The 13,066-nt window shown below is 38.0% G+C and overlaps 1 protein-coding gene across 13 annotated transcripts in view; it reads right to left on the bottom strand.

Annotated features, from left to right (window-relative positions):
* The window catches only part of phldb2b (pleckstrin homology-like domain, family B, member 2b), a 44,155-nt gene that overhangs the window by 4,212 nt on the left and 26,877 nt on the right, over window positions 1-13,066 (bottom strand). For 2 of the 13 annotated variants that reach the window (XM_079602257.1, XM_079602252.1), the window contains 10 exons: window positions 12,779-12,916; window positions 10,218-10,346; window positions 9,244-9,399; window positions 8,117-8,227; window positions 7,898-7,987; window positions 6,614-6,787; window positions 5,788-5,931; window positions 5,095-5,200; window positions 4,945-4,959; window positions 1,691-1,889 (listed from right to left, as the gene is read on the bottom strand). In XM_079602257.1, the coding sequence (XP_079458383.1) occupies window positions 1,691-1,889; window positions 4,945-4,959; window positions 5,095-5,200; window positions 5,788-5,931; window positions 6,614-6,787; window positions 7,898-7,987; window positions 8,117-8,227; window positions 9,244-9,399; window positions 10,218-10,346; window positions 12,779-12,916 (1,262 nt within the window). Of the gene's footprint in view, window positions 1-1,690; window positions 1,890-4,944; window positions 4,960-5,094; window positions 5,201-5,787; window positions 5,932-6,009; window positions 6,187-6,613; window positions 6,788-7,464; window positions 7,600-7,897; window positions 7,988-8,116; window positions 8,228-9,243; window positions 9,400-10,217; window positions 10,347-12,778; window positions 12,917-13,066 lie in introns of all 13 variants that reach the window. The other 11 variants (XM_079602258.1, XM_079602253.1, XM_079602249.1 and 8 more) reach the window with 10 other exon arrangements.

Genomic DNA, 13,066 nt, shown 5'->3' with positions numbered 1-13,066 from the left:
ACAGCTGTCCATCATTAACAAGATGCCTCCTCATGCATGACAGAGAATTCCTTCTTGTTCTTATAGTATGAAAAAAGCTGTTAGAGTCTTCTTCTAAAGTCCTATTGGTTAATTTACATTTAAAGATACAATTCAAAGATGATCCAAAATACAAATCAAGACAAACCCATCATGCAAACATCAAACCCATCATGCATTTTGTGGACAACTGATTTAAAGTAAAACATAAATAAAATTATTTCTGATCAGCAAGCAGTAACATCTGGCCACCTTATTTCCGTTTTTTTCTATTCACTTGCACACATTTTATTCCTCATGTCTTATATCAAAGAGTTCTTTCATCTTTATGGTATCTTACCAGTGGTGCCGGAGATGGACGGAGGTCATTCCTGATTTAGAACCCAAAGACCCAGCAGAGAGAATTGGAACATACTACACAAAGACCCAAGAACAGTCCGAACCCGCGCTCTGCGTCTGATTACATTCAAACTGGGGGGAAAAAACCCTGAATCTGTTTCCTCTAACTGTTCCTGCTGTAACCTGAGTGGATCCATCCCCGGAGCAGAGGAGGGGGTACCAACGGTCCTTCTCGGGCCTCTCAGAACTCACATTATTCAAGCAAACCACTCAAATTACACAAGCCTCCAGCGCACACGCATACAGCATAAACACACATCGCTTTGAGAAATGACCTCATGTGGTCTCATCTGTCAAAGTCTTTTCACTAAAGTCTTTAACTAGTCGCTCTCAAACGATTTGAGGTTTATGGTAACCTACACAAGAACGTCCACCTGAGCATTCAGATACGGTTCCTACAGTCTTTCTCTCTATTCTTTCCTCACACATTGCCCTTGTCCTCAGTATTTCATTCCTTGTCCCCCAGACAGAACTCTTGGCTTGAACTACAATAGGAGCTGCGGAGATGTTTTCGATTACAAAGACATGGTATGTGTCATGAGTTTATATGATCCATCTGTAGGTCTGGAAACACACAATAGAATCTAAATGGGCACATAGCATAGACTTCTGTTGTTTTTATATAAATACAAATTCTCTTTATATTTTTACCTTTATTATTTAATTTACAACTATATACACAATAAAATTCAAAAGTTTGTGGTCGGTAAGATATAAAAAATAAATATATATATATATTTTGCTCACCAAGACTGCATCTATTTGAACAACAAACAACTACAGTAACTACAGTGCAACTACAGTAAGAAAAGTAGTATTGTTAAATGTTATTAATATTTTAAATAGAATATAAGCATTAAGAAAAAGCATTTATAAAACATTTTTTTAAATTATATATGTAACACATTTGTAACATTATAAATCTCTTTATGGTCTCTTTTTATCAATTTAATGCATCCTTGCTAAAAAAGTATTAATTTACTTAATTTATTACATATAAAGGAACAAAATTGGTGTAGAATTTTTTTTCACTCTGAAGTTGCTAGTAAATCTCAAAAATTACAAAGAAATGGTAAGAAACACAATTAATTAAACATACAATTTTGAGGTAGAGAAACCTTTTTACAGTAGGCCTATATATAGCATATTAATATTTTTTCCCAAAATCCCCAGATGCCACCAAACAAAGGTTTTGTCAGATTTATCAAACTTTCGAGAACATACATATCCCCAGATAGAATCAGTAACCAAAATCCTTGAATTACTCCCTCACCTGGAGACATTGTCGGGCGAGCAGGCGGAGATGCTGGTTTCCATGCTGTCCGAGCTGTCCATACTCATCGTGTCGAAGGCACGGCCGTTGTCTTGGTAACCAAAGGAGTCTAGGTAGACATTGCTCTGTGAGGACGCGCGACCACCGATATCACTCAACCTCGTACGGTGCTCCTCGCCAATGTGCTGCTGACTGTGCCCTAAAACACAAACCAACCAATGAAAGAAAACAAGAATTTATTCAGCAGTAATGAACACTGTGGAGTAGCACCATTTAATATCAAGCATCCCAGGAGTCCTCCTGCATGTTTTCAGGGCTAACTCTGCTTTACCTGAGAGTGCAGCATCACTCCCAGGAGCAGATTCTCCATTCCTGATGCCCAGCTCAGTGTCCTCCGGCCGGGCAATGCCCAGGGCACCCTGGGGCCCTTCACTGTGCTCGCAAAGACCAGCCATCGTGCAATATGGCTACATATACACTACTGTTCAAAAGTTCGGGGTAAGATTTAAAAAATAAAATACTTTTATTCAGCAAGCATGCATTAAATTGATCAAAATTGAAAGTAAAGACATTTATAACATTACAAAAGATTTCTATTTCAAATAAATGCTGTTCTTTTGAACTTTCTATTCGTCAAAGAATCCTGAACAATATTAATCATGGTTTCAATAGAAATCTTAAACAGCACAACAGTTTTCAATATTGATAATAATAAGAAATGTTTCTTGAGCACCAAAGAAGCATATTAGAAATATTTCTGAAGGATCACACTGAAGACTAGAGTAATGATGCTGAAAATTCAGCTTTGCCATCACAGGAATACATTACATTTTAAAATACATTCAAATAGAAAATGTTCAACGTTATTTTAAATTCTAATATTTCACTATATTTCTGCTTTTCTGTATTTTTGATCAAATAAATGCAGCTTTGTTGACCATAAGAGACTTCTTTTCAAAACTGACCCCAACTTTTTGAACAGTAGTGTATGTGAGAGAATACCTTACTCTGATTCACAGATTGGATCCCAAGCTCCTAATGACTTCCTTCTTCAGCTATACATCCAGAATAAAAAGATGGATTGATATATTTGCACTGGATATCCATTTAGTTGCTGTCTCCTGGAACTTGTATGTACGACATCCAGTACTGCTAGAAGCGGATGAGACGCAACTCCACTACAACTTGATAACATCAAACATAGCGAGAAAAAGCAGAGACCCGCCTCTGATGATCCTACCCAGGGGACCTTCAGATAAACCATCCAAAAACACAAACTCAAGCTTTTCCACCTACATTTGTAAAGTCATAATTCTCACATATCATCAAAAAGCTTTAGTGTATTAACATGATCAAATTATAAAGAAAAGGGTCACATTTGTACTTGTCAGGTTGAAAAGGAATGCAGATATTTGACTTAAAATAAAATGGAAGCATTTCCTGTTTTTCATCTTCCCAACATTCTTTCACTATCTTCACAAAACAAAAATAAATACTAAAAGTTTCCACCCAGTTGCAATAAAAACCTTCTATTGGAGAACATCAATGCCTTATAAGGCAGACTCGCTTTAATTAAAGTATTGATTTGCTTGTGTTGATGGTCCAGAGAGTTTTAATTTGGGGTTACTACACAACACTACGAGTTGTTGCATGCTGGGTATTTCCTGAAGCCCAAAGTTATTCATTTCAGATATCTAACCCCCAATTTCCACCAGATGCGTTACGGCTGCGTTACGGCTCGCGCACGGCGGCGGAGTCTATCGGTTTCCATTAAAGTCAATGTGTGTATTTCCACTGAATGCAGAACAGCTGCGTTCCGACTCCGGCGATCCGCAGCCCTCCGGAGCTGATACGCAGAGCTTCTATTTTTGCCGGATGCCGGAGAGCTCCGCAGCACTACAGGGCAGAGTGCGCAGGACAGGAATTCGAGAAAAAAACAGAACAAACCAAAACAAAATAAAATATCCGTTTCATTTTCAAAATAAAATACACCGTGATCATGGCGGATCATATTTGGCGGAAAATATGATGATCATTGCGGAAAACTGTTCCTGGTTTGGTGGTTCTGTTTATTGAAACTACATATCGCGCGATCACACGTGAATTAGCGAGATCTCGTTGGTCCCCGGCCGCAGCCGTTCTGCAACAAATCCGGACCTGGTGGGTATTGACGGACGACGGAACACGGAGCTGTCACGCAGCTGAGGCGTTCCGCAGCCGTTACGCATCTGGTGGAAATTGGGGGTTAGGGTACGTTTATAGGACAACAATGTCCTAAAAACGGAAAAGTTTTTCCTTTGCGTTTTTTGTGTACAGGCGACTGTTATCCTTCCAGGCCAGTAGATGGTGGTCACTTTGTAAATAAAAGCTACAAGCCTATAAAATTAACACATAATACGCATACGATTCTGTTTTTAGTTGAAAATCGCGTCAGTGTCACCTAAAGGTGCGGTTACATTTACCATTGGTTAGCGAATTTTTGCAGGCGAAAATCTAGTAATTTGATTGCACACGATTGGAAATTTCGTGTGAGGGCGAAAGATTTCGCTGTGCAGATTCCGCCACAGGTTTAATCTGGTAAAACGGATTTCAAGCATTGATCAAAAGAAATCTGCTTGGTTTGAAAGTGTCTTGTGTGAGCTGTGCTTCATCCAATGCTACACATTAGACAATTTACCTTTTATTCGCCTGCAAAGTTTCCCTAATGTGAATGTGGCTTTTGTGCATTCTGCAGAGGAACTCTGAAGAATTTTATAGAAGCCTCATTCCTGCCAAAATACCCATAAACACCCACCATCAGCCCTGTAGTCTATAAACAGCAGCGTGACATAACAATTAGAGTCTATGAATAGAAATAAAATGAAAACAAAATGACTGAAGACATACAGTACACCCAATCATGCAGAACTAAATAACTAAAATAACACAATACCATTGTATGAAATAAGTCATTTCATGCCTTAGTAATACGTTTAAAATAGCAGCTTTATTTCATACAAGATTCAACCTCATACCATAAGACCCATAAAAGGAGCTGGTTAACAAAAGTGAAGAAATGCTACAGGTTTCTCCATTTCATTAAGACCAGACTTATTAAAAAGCATTGAGACATGGGCTGACATCAGCTAATGACTGATGCAATGAATGTCCCCCAAAGGAGGACATTCTTCACCAGAGAGGACATGCTAAAAGACTTTGACATTATTTGAATGCATATTCAAACAGGCACACATCTAGTAGGCAGACTACTGTACCTTTCTTAGATTTGCCTGCAGGATAGAGAAAGTAATCCAAGATTAGGCAACACTTGACTTCTAAAGCACCACTTTTGAGGAGTATGATGTAATGCTACATAATAACACTTTATATTTTAAACAGTGTGTGTTTGAGGTGGAGAGCCCTACCCTTGTGCAGGCGGTGTGTATCCGTGTGTGTCTCTTTAGGGGAGATGGCAAGGGCTCGATTCAACACACTCCCACAGCTAGAGCTTTGGGCTAAAGGTGGATGAGACTAAACACAGGAAGTGATGTTAGAGTGGGCTTGCACTTCATACATACATTACCATTCACAAGTTTGAGGTGGGTATGATTTTTACATTATCTTATATATTATACTATTAACCATTGTTGCCAAATAGATATTTAATATTTAAATGAGTAACATGTTTAAAGAAGTAAAAAAACAGCATATTTCCCACTTTTTTTTTAACTAAATAAACAAGGAAGAATTATAGAATACTTTATACTTAAATGCACCCAATATAACAAAATAATATAGTAATACACAGCAACAATTACCTAGGATATATTTATTATAGCATGTCAAGTAGCATTAAAAATGACTAAATAAAGAGTCAAATCAATGCGATACTCACAAATATTGGATATATTTTATAATTGCAATACTGAATATATAGTAAATATTCAGTATATCACCCACCCCTTTTAGAAGTATATATTTAGTTTGTTATGATGAGTTTTATTTATTTGATCCTTGGGTTGTTTTTGGCTACTGTCCCTTTAAGACTAAAACATAATGCCCTAAAACGCACATTAGAAACTTCTATGTATGTATGTAAATGTATAACATATTCTTACTTTAGAGGGTATGTTACGACCCAGGGTGGCACAGGTGAACTGTGGGGTTATGGTGGGCTGGGTCTTCTTCCGAGGAAGAGTGCCACTCAGATGACCTCCGCCTTCCTTACTGTACCGTTTTCTTTCCTCTAGCATGCGGAAATGCTGAGGACCAGAAGGTTTAAAGGTAAGAAATGTCATTTGATCATTGCACTCATATGTACATACACTCGCAAGGTTTACCTGCCTGTGGCGGCGCTGTTTTTTGGCAGGTAGAGGAGGAGGTGGAGGAGAAGGGTTGAGAAAGGTGACCATGTCTTCAGGCCAGTGCACAGAGGGAGGTTTAGGGTTGGGACGAGAGCATGCAGTGATAGAGGAAGAAGGGATGGTCGAGGACAGTGGACAGGAAGAGGGTGAGAGCTTTGACAAAGAGAGGAAAAAGAGAAAAATCAGAAAATAAGGATGCCAGAAGAAGGTAGGCCAATAGGATAGTTGGTTTAAAGTGGTCATATTCTGAAAAAAATCATCTGACAAATGTTTAACGATAAATAGCAAAAATATAGTCATTAAAACTAAGATAGAAAAACAACTCTGAAATCTGGACAAATTATTATAATTATTATATTCTATAATTATAAGTATTATAGTAGTATGATATGACCTCTTTAAAATAAAATAAAAAGTCAAAGAGAAAGGGAATCAAATTGTATGCATGTATATATACACATATATACTCACACACACCCATAGAGACCATGTAACCTTATACTCAGGTTTCCAGTACTTGTGCAACTAAATCCTGGACATGCTTGATTTCAAACACATATAAACTATCCTGATCACACACCTGACCCTCTCCTGGTGGGGCAGTGCTCTCTGAAGGACTGGGGTCAGGGCTGGGGTCAGTCCCTGTTGCAGGGGCGTCAGGGGAGGACTGGGTTTTGGTGGGGAGGGGGGCTGGGGTGGGGTCTACCCCAAGCTGAGAGTACAGTTCATTGATCTCAGTGACTGTAACATAGCCCTGTGGAACAAACCATTCGAACATGGGGGGAGAGGTAAGGGGGTGAAAAGGAAGACATTCAAGTAGGTTAAATTGATTAATAAGCAAATGAATAACAGATGAATCACTAAAATAAAATAAAAAAAGTAATGAAATTAAAAATGTAAATAAATAAATCTAGTTAATGCTTAAAGAGATAGTTCACCCTAAAGATGAAAATTCTGTCAATATTCACCCACATGTTGCTCCAAACTTGATATACTTTATACTGTTGAACATAAAAGAAGATATTTTGAGAAAAAGGTTTTGGATCTGAGTAAGTACAATGTAACTACGTACCTTAAAATAAAGAGTAACCAAAGTTTTTTATGTCCATACAATGGAAGTCAGAGGTAACCAAAATTGTTTTTCAAAATATCTCCTTAAAATTAACTTCTTTAAAATGTTCCACAGTAGACGAAAGTCATTCAGTTAATGATTTGGGTGAACTGCCTCTTTAAAGGATCCAAACAAATGTAATTTATAGGAATTTAAAACATTGATAAAACAGTAAAAGAGGAAATAATTAGGATGTTACTTTCAATATCAAGAGTGTTATTAATCGTAACTACCCAGAAAAGTGGCATGTTAAGAAGTATTTTGGAAAGCAGGAAATAAGCAACAAACATTATCTTGCATGCACATTGCTAGTGCGTTACCTCAGCGTTTTTGATAGATAGAGAGGAAAGAAGAGAAGAAAACATCAGGAGGTCAGCAGGAAGTGGAGACAGGGTTTTGTGGGCATGGCAAAATTCACTATGAGGCAGACACACGTCAGCCAACTGGAAGCAGTCCTGGAATACAGGGGAAAAAGACCCCGTTTCCACGGTGAGGAAACACAAACAACTCTCTGCAACTAAAGATTTCCAGGTTGCAAGGGCTGTGATAAGGGCATGGGTAAAAAAGCAATCAAAGTGAAGACTTCCTTATTTACTATAGTTCATGGTGTTATAGTAATCTTTTGGGGCAGCCACACATGGTTGAAGTGCTCAAGCCCATAACACATGTGTAGTCCAAGAGAGGATGGCATAGTCCATGTCAAGACAAAGAAGATTTAAATACACTGAGAAGACACAATCCTATCAGACTTACCTCTTTCATACTGATGGGACTGACAGGGAAACCCAATGCTCCAGTGAGCTCGGAATATTTCTTCTCCAAGTTGACAAGATTCTCCTTTTCCTAGAAAAAAAGCAAGGAAGACTGTCATGGTTCAGAAGCACCAAAAATGATTTTCAAGGGTACAAAAAAGGAACCAAATGACACAGTAGCATACTAGCATTGCTATATGGTGATATTACAAAGACAGACCTGCTGTAGCATCATCTGAAGATTGTTCTTTTCCTTCACAAAGCTGTCCTTGTCCCTCTGAGACTGCTGGGAAATCTGGGTACACTGTTTCTTCAGGGCCAGGAGCCTCTCCTAAAGGTGTCACACATGGTTTGGAAGTGTTGGAAATTAATGATATTCAAAACGCAGATTTTGTTTAAGTCTCAATTTTAAAGATGAGTCAAATAGAGAATCATGGTAGAAGCTAAATGTTATCAGTTAATTTAGTCTTACATTCATTTTGTGAATGTTGACAGTGCAATATACAGTAGTTTGTGTACAGTTGGTAGAGGACTATAAATCTGGCCAGAAAATATTACTCATTTGCCACTTTAAGAAGAGACACACTTGTTATAAAACTGCATTTCCCATCATTCTCTGTGGTAGCACTAAAATGATAAAACTACAATTACTGTTCAAAAGTTTGGGGTAAGTAAGATTTTTTATTAAAGAAACTAATTAATGTATGAAATGGGGAATTAGACATTTGTAAATTTTAGCTAAATTGTTAGTGAATTTTCGATTCAAAGAATCCTGAAAAAATGTATCACATTTTCCACAAAATTATTAAGCAGCACAACTGTTAACTGTTAACATAAGAAATGTTTCTTGAGCAGCAAATCAGCATATTAGAATGATTTCAGAATAATCATGTGACACTGAAGACTGATGTAATGATGCTGAAAACTGTCCAAGTGAAAAACTTGGACAGTTTTATGAAAATGCAGAAAATGCCATCACAGGAATAAATTACATTTTTAAAATAGACTGAAATACATAACAGTTATTATAAATGGTAATAATATCTCACAATATTTCTGTTTTTCCTGTATTATTGATCAAAATAAAAGCTGTCTTGGTGAGCATAAGACTTATTTCAAATAGATTAAAAAAAAAAGTCTTACCGACCCCACACTTAAAAAGCTACAACGCAATTACACACCTAATGCACGTCTTTTGCTCTTCATTTTGCTGGATTAAATCTTAGTGTTTGTCAATAAGAGAAAAAGTCCCCATCTCATCATCTTTTGAACACATATAAGTTCTTATAAGTATATAATGACTTGAAGGCACCAATAGGCTGATGAATGCATATCTAGGAAACTCACCTTGCGTGTGACGGTGCTCCGCTGGTATTCTGCGATCTCCCTGAGAATGTGTTGAGTCTGAGTCTCTTTCTCTTCATCTTGACGACTCTCTCGTTCCAGCTGTTGAAACTCTAGGTCTTCAAAACGCTTGGTCTCCACCTCTAGCGTCTCTGCATCCTGATACACAAAAAATATGACCGTCTACATTTGTGCTAGATCCGTATCTTCAAAGTGGAAAGGAATTGAAGTTGTCATACTCCCACAGTTCAACCAGCCTCAAAGAAACCAACAACAGTTCACACCAAATCCCCTCTGCTCCACCACCTTCCCCAGGGATGGAGAGACCGGGGTTAAAGTTTCACTCTGCTGGAATCAGGCCAAACAAACCTTCAGCCGCCACATGCCAGCGAACAGAGGACCGGCCACAACTTTCACCCGTGACCACCTTTAGAGATCAATCACGTCAACACTCACATAACATGACTTTCTGCGACAAAGAAACTCAGCAGCCATTCCACTCTGTTACAGAACCGGCTACCATACTCAACACTTTCATTAAAGACCCACCGGCTTTAAATAACCTCCTTCACTATAACTTAATTAACAACTTATGTGGTCACTACCAGAGAATGTGCATCAGCCTATCAGGGTGAATCTAATGAAATTGGTCAATAACATGTTTGGGGGTCGGTGAATAACAGTAATGTGAATTTGTGCTTAATATTGTCACATGCAAAATATAATTTTTTGCCTTAAAATTAATTTATTAAATTAAAATATAATATAACCCTGACTTTACCCATTGTTGCCGGAACAACATTTTGATTATATAAAAAAGTTTTTATTCAAACATTAAATTATTATATACAGGAAGCGCATGCAAGACAGCCCAAATGTCTTTCATGGAAGTGAGACAGATGCAAGCATTAGTGATGAAGAGGAGATAGACTCGGTTATGAGGAAGAGGAGGATGAAGGCTGTGTGTGAGTACTGACCCTGCAGAGCTGCAGCTGAAGTTGCTCTTTCAAGGCTTCAGGGCAGGTGTCCAACTGAGTCTTCTGCTCTGCAAGCAGATGCACCAGTCGCTCTAACTTTACACGCTCCGCATCTAGCTTGGCTTTGTCCTGCACGCATGTGCAAAGGATGCAGGGAGAGAGGAGAGAAGGGTTAGTGCTGGGGCAGGTGGGGTGAGGTAGGGTTAGTTACTACATAAAGTCAGCAACAGCAAAAGTGGGGTTAGGGGTATGATGGATATGGAGATGTTGAATTAAATGGAGAACATGAAAATGCAGGAAAATAATCATTTAGAATGGCATAATGCTGATGTAATCAACAAATACTCAAACAACTGAAAAATACCTCACCAGTCAGTTCAAACTGAACTGCAAATGACAAAATATTAAAGTTCTCTCCAAATTTTCGTTCTCTCAAAAATGAAAATTCTGTCATAATTTACTCACCGTCATGTCGTTCCAAACATGTAAGACTTTCGTTCATCTTCGAAACACAAATTAAGATATTTAAAATGAAATTGAGAGATTTCCGTCCCTCCATTGACAGTATAAGCAACTTGCACTTTGACACTTTAAAAAATTCATAAAGAAATCGTACAACTAATCCATATGAATTGAGTGGTTTAGTCCCAAATAGAGACACGATCGCTTTATATGACGAACAGATTGAATTTAGGCTTTTATTCACATAAACATTCATTAACGCACACATCAGATATTGTAAACGGAAGCTCAGGCATGTTCGCTTAAGTGCGAGAGCCAATTACGTTTATTCTCGTGTGTTACGCAGCACGTTTGAACCAATTAAGCTTGTTCTTGTGGGTCAAGCAAGTACGGTTGAGCTTCTGTTTATGTTCGCTGTTTATATGTGAATAAAAGCCTATATTCAATCCAAATTTGGACTAAACCGCTCGATTCATATGGATTCGTTTTACAATCTCGCTGAATGTGCTTTTTGGAGCATAAAAATGATAGTTGCATAGGCCGTCAATGGAGGGACAGATATCTTTCAGATTTAATTGAAAATCTTGATTTGTGTTCCGAAGCAGACAAACGAATGTCTTATGGGTTTGGAACGACATGAGAGTGAGTAAATGATGATGACATAATTTTTATTTTTGGGTGAACTAAACATTTAATGAAAATGGCCACTTTGTATGCAAGCAACACTCACTGCAAAGAATGGCCCCAAGTGGCAGCAACAGCAATATAATAACAGACACCAATGTTCAATAAATGACTTGCACTAAGTAATATTGTCCAACTGTAGGCAGGTTATGTTTGCCAAGCAACAAAACACAATATAGTATTCACTTGATAGTTGTTACAAAACCTTGTTACAGTAGCTCCATTGCCAACATAGCAGCATCCTAGACAGAATGGAACTTGATCAGTGAACAAATCAACCATCCTCTAACAGATCAAAACGGCCCTTCAGTTAAAAGGTTTGCATATCGAGTGTCTCTGCAGCTGCCAGGCTAAATGGAATGAGCCGGAAGTCAGGCTGAACTTGAGACGCAGGTGCCAGGCTTTCCACCACCTCCTAGCTCAGAAATCCCTCATATCAACACAGTGTGGGGTGTCACTCAGTTTAGCAGAGGTGTATTTAGAGCAGGCCCAGGATTACCAACTGTGACACGAACTGAGGCTGCCAGGAAGTGCAAGTGTGTCCTTGTGTGTGAGATTCTATAATTGATATTTCAGAAGTAATATGTATTGTAAAGATAAACCTGCAATAAAAACAATTAAATATTCTAAATTCTACATCGGGGTCTAAAACAGTGATGAACTACAGCATTTGACAACAAAATGCCTCACAGGGACTTCCACATATAGGGCCTCAAATGAATCAGCAATTAATTTCGGTAAATTGTACATTAGGATGCTTCATATACAATATTGTCCAGAATTTTGGGTCAGTTTCGGTTTCTAAAGTTGTTAATTTTGAGTCTTACTCTCACCAAAGCTGCATATTATTTGATAAAAAAAAAAAAAAAAAAACGCATTTAGAAATCTTAGGCCTGGATTCACAGACAGTTCGGACGAAGCCAGGATTAGGCAATAGTTCAATTAGGACATTTAAGTAGCTTTTATAAACATGCCTTAGAAAAAAAACAATACTGGTGTGCATCTTGAGGCAAAACAATAGCAGTAACATATTTTAAGATATATCAGTGCAGGTTGCTTTCAGTTAAAACAGCTCAAATATACATTTTAGTCTGGGACTAGGTTTAAGCCTTGTCTGTGGATCAAAGGGGAAATGTCTTAACTACCACTTTTATTCAGCAAGGATGGATTAAATTGATCAAAATAATCATACTGACCCCAAACTTTTCAACAGTAGCATAAATCAAGTGGCACACTTTTGACATTTATATGAACCATCTAAATTAACTGATTTCCTAAAATGAATCTGATTTGCCAATACTGCACACTAAAAGAAAGGACAGTTTAGGCGAGCACATTTGAGTAAAATGAGTAGTGTCTCTACAGTTAGATAACTACTTCTCAACACTGATGAAGACTACATCATGGCCACATACCTGAGATTTTTCCATCTGCGCTTTGTTCTCGATGTTAGACATCTTTTCTTTAAGTTGCTCCAGAGCGTCTTTCTCCTGCTGTAGCTGAGCCATCTCAGAATCCTGCTCGCCTTCCAACAGAGCCCGCTCCACTTCCAACTAAACACACACACTAAATTAATACAAGTAATTTTTACTTGATCAACATTTGAAGTCACTGACAGTAACTACAGCAACGTATTCAATGATTTTGTGGTAAACTGTGATGTCATGTCACCACGTTCAGGACCACCAAGAAGGTGCCTCATT

This window comes from Phoxinus phoxinus (assembly GCF_949152265.1).
Source record: "Phoxinus phoxinus genome assembly, chromosome: 24".
In the NCBI taxonomy this organism is placed as follows: domain Eukaryota; kingdom Metazoa; phylum Chordata; class Actinopteri; order Cypriniformes; family Leuciscidae; genus Phoxinus; species Phoxinus phoxinus.
This window is presented reverse-complemented; position numbering and strand designations above follow the sequence as displayed.